Raw genomic sequence first — 9,657 nt, forward strand, 5'->3', positions numbered from 1 at the left:
GCTCCTTGATCTTGTTATTGGGCCGGCCATGACTAAGCATGTTCCTGACGCCGGTTCCTTGGCAACAGCTTCCTCCCTCCGCACCTCTCATTCGCACAGCTGTCATCAGGGGATTCCTCTTTTTTAGGGCTAAATGTCAATGGGAGACCTCCTTTCGCACACTCAGATCCATCTCCTGTTTTCCTTTCCATATCCCTTTCACACCCTCTCCCCTGGGTCCTTTCCAATGCCGCTCCACACCTCTTTGTCCATAGTCGAGTACATGTCGTGCCAACTCGCTTTCTAACGTCTCCTCCCCTCTCCCCATCCCCTTTTTTGATGGTACAGCCTCCTATTTTCTTATCTCCCCCCTTTTTTGTTCCAATGTAATTATCATTGCAAATGCAATGGTCGGGGGTTGCGATCTTTTCCCTTTCCCCTTCCCAGTCAGTCATCTGCCTCTCAGCACCCCTCTTATTCACTTTCCCCGTCTCTTTCCCGATGGTGCAGCCGAATGGTCTGTGTGGTGGCAGACAGACGGAAGACACCAGCAGAGGAAGAAAGGGGAGGATCGTGATTGCAACTCCTGACCTCCGTATCTGCGATGACAACTACATCGGACCTGGATTACAGGGGGGGGATAAGAAAGGGAAAAGCTGCACCATCGGGAAAGAGACGGGGAAAGTGAATAAGAGGGGTGCTGAGAGGCAGATGACTGACTGGGAAGGGGAAAGGGAAAAGATCGCAACCCCCGACCATTGCATTCGCAATGATAATTACATCGGAACAAAAAAGGGGGGAGATAAGAAAATAGGAGGCTGTACCATCAAAAAAGGGGACGGGGAGAGGGGAGGAGACGTTAGAAAGCGAGTTGGCGCGACATGTACTCGACTATGGACAAAGAGGTGTGGAGCGGCATTGGAAAGGACCCAGGGGAGAGGGTGTGAAAGGGATATGGAAAGGAAAACAGGAGATGGATCTGAGTGTGCGAAAGGAGGTCTCCCATTGACATTTAGCCCTAAAAAAGAGGAATCCCCTGATGACAGCTGTGCAAATGAGAGGTGCGGGTGGGAGGAAGCTGTTGCCAAGGAACCGGCGTCAGGAACGTGCTTAGTCATGGCCGGCCCAATAACAAGATCAAGGAGCCGCACGCACACGCTAGTCAAACTATAAAAGTGACTCTCCCATGGACTGACATTTTGAGCCCTGAGGACGTCAGCAGATAGCCGACGAAAGCTAGGTGTTTTAATTGGTGTTTTAATTAGTAATTTTAATATTAAATTATTTTACTATACTCCCTGGTGCTCGTGTTTGCTCACTGACTTTAATATGGAATTACCTAGGGATCACATTTTAAAAGAAATTTCTGATATCTATATCTATATCTATATATCTATATCTACTGTATATATACATAGACATAGACATAGCACATATCATATGAGGGTATGCATGGTCTAGTTTGCGATTCCACTAGTTATTAAATTCTATCCCAGAATTGCAAAAGTCAAATGTTTGCTCAGATATGTAGCCTTGACAATTAACATCATGGACCTTTGCTCTGAATTTGATACAAAACTGCTAGTCCAACCACATCCATCTGATTCACCTTTGGACAAAATTTCCAATGGTTTAAGGTTATAGGGCAAGAGAGAAAACAGTTTACTTTTTTGAAATCTATTTATTCGTGTTTTGAAAAAAATTGCTGACATTTCTTCAGGCAAGATTTGTCTAACAAATAAAATGGGCAAATATTACAGGAATTATTAACAAGTGTTTTTCCTTTGACCTTTCCATGGGTACAGGATAAAGTGGGTGGTGATTACCCTGGGTGATATAGTATAAAAGTTGCCTCTGTCCATGTATTCTTCCTACTTTGTTCACTCTAGCCCCAAAAGAATTTGGAAACATGAAGTGGGTAATATTCATCTCTTTGCTTTGCTTGGTAGGCTTTGCTGAGCTGAAAAACCTACCTAGAAGATATCGACATACTGGTATGATGTTTTCTGTTTCTCATTCTCACTTTTTAGATCTTCATTTGATTGTTCAGATTTGTATTGAATTCATAGTAGTACTCTGGAAGTACAGAGTAAAAGCTTAGTCCACAAGGGATTGCATGTTCCTTCAATAGAATTTTCTAGAATATACCCTAGTTTATCTTCAAACTGTATGAATCTTTTGTACTTTCAACTGATTTTTTATCAGTTGATTTTCCCAGTGACTTACGTTTGATTAATAGAGTTGTTTATAAAAAATATAATAGGATCTGCTTATCATGATTAGCAATATGCTATTTATGTGCCTAATGTTACTGAATGTGTAAATATTTTCTATTCTCCAAATCAAAACATTTTCTATTCCAGATCCTGACATCTCTTGCAGTCAGGTATAATACTGTAAAACTTTACTAGATGCATAGAAGAAATTGCAAAATTGTTCTGCAAAAATTGTTGACCTTGATTCATTTCAAAATTCTAAGTAGAATCATATTTAGTTATAACACTTTTCCTTTAATGTACTATAATAATAATAATAATAATAATAATAATAATAATAATAATAATAATAATAATAATAATAATAATAATAATAATAATAATAATAATAATAATAATAATAATAATAATAATAATAATAATAATAAAGTTGGAAGGGACCTTAGAGGTCATCTAGCCCAACCCCTGCTCAGGCAGGAACCCTATACCATTTCAGTCAAATGGCTGTCCAGTCTCTTCTTAAAAACTTCCAGTGCTGGAACAGTCAAAGTTTCTGGAGGCAGGTTGTTTCTTCTTAGTTCTAGGTTGCTTCTCTCTTTGCTTAGTTTCCATCTGTTTGTTCTCGTCTTGCCTTCAGGTGCTTTGGAAATAGCTTGACTCCCTCTTCTTTGTGACAGCCCCTGAAATATTGGAACACTGCTATCAAGTCACCCCTTGTCCTTCTCTTCATTAAACTCAGGAATTCTGGCAGTTGAAATCCACAAGTCATAAAAGAGCCAAGTTTGCCTACCCCTGAACTAGACATAACCAATTCCAGCAACCGTTCCTTATATGTTTTAGGCTCCAGTCCCCGAATCATCTTTGTTGCTCTTCTCTATAGTCTTTCTAGAGCAGGGGTGTCAAACTGCTGGCCCACGGACCGGACACATTACGTGGAAGCTGCGCTCACCCCATTGCCAGCAATGGCAAAACCGGCCCGATACATTGTGTGACGTCACGTGACATTGCGAGTTTGACATGCCTATTCTAGAGCCTCAACATCTTTTTTAATATCATGGTGACAAAATTGGATGCAGTATTCTAAATGTGGCCTTACCAAGGCATTGTAAGGTGGTACTAACACATCATGTGATCTTAATTCTATCTGTCTGTTAATGCAGCTTAGACTGTGTTGACTTTTTTGGCAGCTGCAGCACATTGCTAGCTCATATTTAAGTGATTGTCCACTAGGACTCCGAGATCCCTCTCACAGTTACTGCTATTGAGCAAGATACCACCTATATTATACATGTGCATTTGGTGTTTCTTGCTTGAATGTAGAACTTTACTTTTTTTACCATTGAATTTCATTTTGTTGTATAGTACCCAATGCTCAGGTCTGTCAAGATTCTCCTGCATCTTAAGCCTATCTTCTGGAGAGTTGGCTATTCCTGCCAGCTTGGTGTTGTCTGCAAATTTGATGAGTTCCTCATCCAAATCATTGATGAAGATGTTGAAGAGTACTGGGCCCAGAACAGAGCCCACTACACACTTCCCTCCATCTAGATGCAGTCTTACTGAAGACCACATGCTAAGTATGGCCAGTCAGCCAGCTACGAATCCATCTGGTGGTGATGCTGTCTAACCCACATTTTTCTATCTTATCAAGTAGTAGGTTCTGATCTACTTTGTCAAATGCCTTACTGAAGTCCAAATAAATTATATCCACAGCATTCCTCTGGTCCACTAATTTTGTCACCTGGACAAAGAAAGCAACAAGATTTGTCTGGCATGATCTGTTTTTGACAAACCCATGTTGGCTTTTAGTAATGACTTTGTTTGCCTCTAGGCGTTCGCTGATTCATTGCTTGATTATCTCTTCCAGAATCTTCCCAGGTACTGAGGTCAGGCTGATAGGCCTGTAGTTTCCTGGATCCATTTTTTCCCTTTCTGAAGTTAGGAACTATATCAGCTCTTTTCCAGTCCTCTGGTAGTTCCCCAGTGCTCCAGGATCTTTGAAAGATATTGTTCAATGGTTCTGAGATCACATCTGCCAGTTCCTTGAGAACCTTGGGGTGTAATCCATCTGCTCCTGGTGATTTGAACTTGTCTAGAATGGACAGGTGCTCACTTACCATTTTCTTGCCTATCTTAACTTGTATTTCTAATCTGTTTTTATGGCAAAGGTCATCAACCTTTCTTGGTTGGCAGACTGGAAGGAAAGGGAGGGGAAGAATTTTACATGCACGTGTGCATGCATGGGGCCGCAAGAATGCCCATGATGCAAACAGGGCAGGGCTAGCACCTGCATGATACTTACTAGCCTTGCCCTGTTCTTGTGTGACACAGCACCCCATTTCTGTGCCCCAAGGTGTGGCAGCATCCCATTTTTTGCACCCCATGGCACAGCACCATCCCATTTTCACACTCTGAGGCACAGTGGCAGCCCGTTTTTGCATTCTGCAGCTGCGGCACTAGTGCAAGTGGGGTGTGTGCATGCACATATGCATGCACTGTCCAGCCTGTCCAGCAGACCAGTGTCCAGCAGACCATGGCCCACTACTAGACCACGGCCCACAAGTTGGGGACCCCTGTTTTAAGGTATTGTTTTTGATAAGTTGGACTGTTTTTTTCCCTTTGTGTAAAGATGGATGCAAAAAACGAGTTAAGTAGTTCTGCTTTCTCCCTGTTGCTTGTCATCTCGGCCACTAATGGACCAATCATTTCCTTAACTTTTAGAGAAGCTTTTTTTGTTATTTTTTACTTTTGTCGCAAACCTTTTGAGTCTTAACTTTCATCACTTCCTCTTTGCAGGCTTGGGGTATTTGCTGATATTCTACCTTATTTATGTGCCCCCTCTTTTCACTTTTTATACTTGTCCTTTTTGTCTTTCAATTTATCAGAGAATTCTTTTGCAGCCACGCTCCTTTCTTTTGAGAGCTGTTATTTTTCTTCTTCGCTGGTATTCTGCTAGACTGAGCTTTTATAATCTCACTTTTCAAAATTTCCCAAACTTCTTGAGTTGTTTTCCCCTTGAGAACTCTCATCCATGGAATCCTTCCCAAGCTCTCTCTAAGTTTATTAAAATTAGCTCTCTCAAAGTCAATGACTCTAGTTTGACTGTGTTCTATTGCTTGAGCTTGCATAATATTGAATTCAAATATCACTCCCTCCCCCAAGATTCCTGTGGCTTCAATACCTTTTTTCATTTAATCTCTGGTACAGTGGTGGGATTCAGCCAGTTCGCCCCACTTCGGCAGAACCAGTAGCTAATTGTTTTGTTGCCCAGGCCCAGAATGGGCTTCCGGAAGTGGCATCCACACAGAGAACTGGTTGTTCACATAGTTGAATCCCATTGCTGCTCTGGTAGTGAGAATTAAGTCCAACATTTGTTTCCTCTTTTATATTGACCCAAATGCATTTGAGAGTTTTTGTCACTGTTATGCTCTATTTCTGTAGAGGTGTAGTTATTTCTTATATAGAGAGAAACTCCACTTCCTCTTTTATTTGGTCTGTTTCTTTTAAATAATTTAAATCCCTCTAGCTGTGTGTTCCATTTGTGGGTTTCATCCCACCAAGTTTCCATAAGGGCAAGAATATCATATTTGCCCTCATTTGCCTAGATTTCTAATTCACCCTGTTTATTGCTCATATTCTGTGCATTGGTGTATAGACATTTGAGTCCTTTATGACTGTGTTTACTTTTTACATAACCTATGTGGTGCCTGAGTTCCCCTATTTCCTTACCACCTGTTTGATTAGTGCACTTGGTGTGGCACTAACTATTAAAAGCTTGATTTTGCTTGACAGCAAGGTTAATATTCTTATACGTCCACACATCTATGTTACACGCACTGATAACCCTATTAGTTTTAGATTGCCAGTGACAGGAATGTTCTATATCAATTAATTCACTGTCACCATTGTTCAGTTTAAATATTTCTCCTGGAAATCTGTGAATTTAATGCCAGTAAGTCAGTCCTTTTTTGATGGATGAAAACCACCTCTTTTGTACAGTTTTTCATTGGACCAGCTGCAAACATCATGACTAATATAACCAAAACATTCCCCTTCACACCACTCATTTAGCCACATATTAATTCTGCTGTATGCTGGCCTTTTTTATTTTGCTCCTTATACACTGGTAAAACCTCTGAAAAAGTAAGCCTACAGCCTATCCCATTAAGTTCCTGCTCCAAACTCTGGAAATCATTCTGTACAGAGAGTACATCTTTTTGGGACAGTTCATTAGTGCCAAGATGTACAATAGCATCCACATCAGAGTCCTTGCTGGCATTCTTGACTATCTTAAAAATATGCTTCTCGTCCCTGCTGGCAGTAGCACCTGGAAGACACCTGATCTCTTTCAAAACCTCTGTATCCTTTCCTAAATTTACATCCCTTATAATCGAATCACCAACCAGAAGGTGACTTTTCTTTTTGGATGCCTTTCTCTTCTTTCATGACTGATGTGTAATACCTGATTCACATTTTCCCCTGTCCAAAACAAGTTCTTATCTTGGATCACAATCCCCTGCTTATTTGAGTTATCATCATCATGACTACCTTGACCTGTCTCCTTAGTGTCCCTATTAAGGTCAACAATGTATCTGTTATGCAGGGACACAGCAAAAGCTTTGTGTTTATGATTCACAACTCTCACCCTGCCAGATCCCACAGTTGTCCAAACTGTCCTTCTCCTGCAGGATCTTTGTGATAGAGGGGGCTAATAGCACAGCAGCTCAAGGGATGAACTGGACACCTAATATCTGACTGACAAGCATAGATTACAGACTCTAGATAAGTAATCTGTCCTTGTAGACTAGTGATTTGTTTACAGATAGGGCAGTATCCAAGGTTGAAAGGAGTAATGTGAAAGACAACTGCAAAACAAGTGTTGCACTGAACTAAGCCAGACAGTCTCAAATAAAATGAAATCACAATCCCAAACACACTTGTCCTGAATGTACAACTGCTGTTTTAGATTTTTAATTAGTAGTAATATAGTTGACTATTAAGAAATATTAGAAGAAAGGTAGTTCCATCAAGCCATCTAAACATTTGTGAGAAGAAGGAAATGATAAAACAATTTTGTTTTGTTGCCAAAGAGACCCAAAAAGATGTCTTCAAATAGCTCTTGGAACTGCATTACAAATATTATCTATTTTATTTCATTACAAGAGACATCAAATTTTAAAACATTTTGTAATTATTTTATTTATATTATTGCCAGATAAGCAAAAAATATTAGAGTACGTTCTAAGCACTGCAGTGTCTCCTCAATCTTAGAAATATTTTAAATAAGTTTGGAAGACATCAATTTGTTCTTGCATATAATATGATACCATTATACCCCTTAGATGTTTACCAAGGACACAAAGTTTAATCATTCTTTCCTGGAATAATGAGTAAAATTTGATCACTTCCTTCTTTACAGATGACCATCAATTGCCTTTGAATCGTGTCTTTGCATTAACAAATAATGAGTTTGCTGGCCTGTAAGTCTTCTAAAATATTGTACTATAAGTTATAAACTTAAATAATAAAAAATACTTCATATATAGAAATTGATAATTATAGTACAGTGATGGTTTGCAATAGAGTAGTATAAAATAACGATAATATTGTTATACTTTTTTACCCTAAAAAGAAATAATCTCTTTATGGTTCAGCTTTTTGTTGCTATATCTATAATTTTAGCAGACTGAGAAAGTATTAAATTCTTATACTCTGCTTCAGAAAAGATAATTTCTCTCTTGATATAGTCACTTTTTTAATGCTGGAAAATCGTTATCTTGAACTTTTAAATTTGAAATTTGATCTTGAACTTCTTAAGGTCAAAACAAAATAAGAAAAACTTAGATTCCAAGGAGATAATTCCAAGCACCTCCCAGTGCTTTTCTACACCCTCCATTTCTTTGTTGAGTATGTCCCCTATAGAGGAGAATATTATACCTCAGATTGAACTGTTGAATCTTTGGTGCTCTGGTGATGTTATCTAGTTGGGTAATAAAATGTCTGCAACAAACAACCAAGCTCAGAGAGATCACCAAGGACTTGATTGTTGAATATGTTGCTATTCACAAACTATTTTCTTCACCAACTGTGTTGGTACCTTACTCTTATTCACTCAAAGTGTACTGAATGTCACATTTGAGGAGGAGTTTTATTTGAGGGCAGGAGTGTGAAGGCTCCCCTAAGTGGTAAAGACAGCAGGCTTGTCGGTTTTTCAAGCAACAGCCCAAGTTCAAGACCCGAGTGCTGCACAACAGGGTGAGATCCTGTTACTGGCCCCAACTCCTATCTACCTAGAAGTTTGGAAGCATGCAAATGGGAGTAGATAAATAGGTACCATTTCAATGGGAAAGTAAAAGTCTTCTGTGTGCCTTGGTGTAGGGTCATGCGAGCCACATGACCGTGGAAGCATCTTCAGACAATGCTGGCTTCCTCAGCTAAGAAACAAGATGAGCACCATTCTCTAGAATCAGACATGACTGGACAGGGAAAACATTTACCTTTTCTAATTGAGGAGATATTATAAATCTAATAAAAGGTAGATTTTTATTAGAGATTAAGAATTATAATATATAAATGATTTGCAATAAAAATAGTAGAGAACCACCATAAAATGTCTATTCTTCTTCTCTAAAAATAAATAATTGCTTAATCATTTAGCAGTGTGCTAATATGTCCATAATTTTAGCAGACTGAGAGAGCAGTCATAAGCACCATATTCCACATTCTTGTTCTCCCCTTCAGAAGGGAGTATGTCTGTCTTGCTCTAGTTCAGGCACATCAAACTCGTGATGTCATGTGATGTCGTGCGACATATCGCGACTTTTCCCCATTGCCAGCAATGGGGTGGGCGCGCTTTCACCATGATGCATCCAGCCCACAGGCCGGCAGTTTGATATGCCTGCTCTAGTTGCTTCCTTCCTAATGCTGGAGAATACTGAGCTTGAAACTATTAAGGTCACAACAAGATGAACTTAGAGTCCAGGCACCTCCCAGTGCTTTTCTATATGTGCCACTTCTTGAATATATCCCCAATGGAAGGGAATAAATGTAGCTCAGGTTGAATTGTGGAATCCTTGGTGCTCTGATGATATTATCTGGTTGGGTAATAAAATGTCTGCAAGGAACAACCAAGCTCAGACAACACCAAGAACTCCACTATTGAATATGTTTCTATTCATAGGTTAATCATCTATGTTTTTTTCCCCCAGTGCCCTAATCTTATTCACTCAAAGTGTACCAAATGCCACATTTGAGGAAGTCTGGATGGGGTCTGGATGGGGAGGAACAGACTCAGGCTCAACCCTTCCAAGACCGAGTGGCTGTGGTTGCCGGCGCCTCGGCATAGTCAGCTGACTCCATCGCTGACTATAGGGGGTGAAATTTTGGCCCCCTCAGAGAGGGCACGCAACTTGGGTGTCCTCCTGGATCCACGGCTGACATTGGAAGATCATTTGTCGGCCGTGAC

General features: G+C 40.0%; 1 protein-coding gene across 1 annotated transcript in view; it reads left to right on the top strand.

Moving 5' to 3' along the window:
• Positions 1-1,888: 1,888 nt before the first annotated feature.
• The window catches only part of LOC107282334 (serum albumin-like), a 30,161-nt gene continuing 22,392 nt past the window's right edge, over positions 1,889-9,657 (top strand). The window contains exons 1-3 of the mRNA XM_015810105.1: positions 1,889-1,973; positions 7,612-7,672; positions 9,401-9,451. Coding sequence (XP_015665591.1) covers positions 1,889-1,973; positions 7,612-7,672; positions 9,401-9,451 — 197 coding nt within the window. The remainder of the gene's footprint in view (positions 1,974-7,611; positions 7,673-9,400; positions 9,452-9,657) is intronic.

This window comes from Protobothrops mucrosquamatus, unplaced genomic scaffold (assembly GCF_001527695.2).
Source record: "Protobothrops mucrosquamatus isolate PMUCROS unplaced genomic scaffold, P.Mucros_1.0 scaffold7, whole genome shotgun sequence".
Lineage (NCBI taxonomy): Eukaryota > Metazoa > Chordata > Lepidosauria > Squamata > Viperidae > Protobothrops > Protobothrops mucrosquamatus.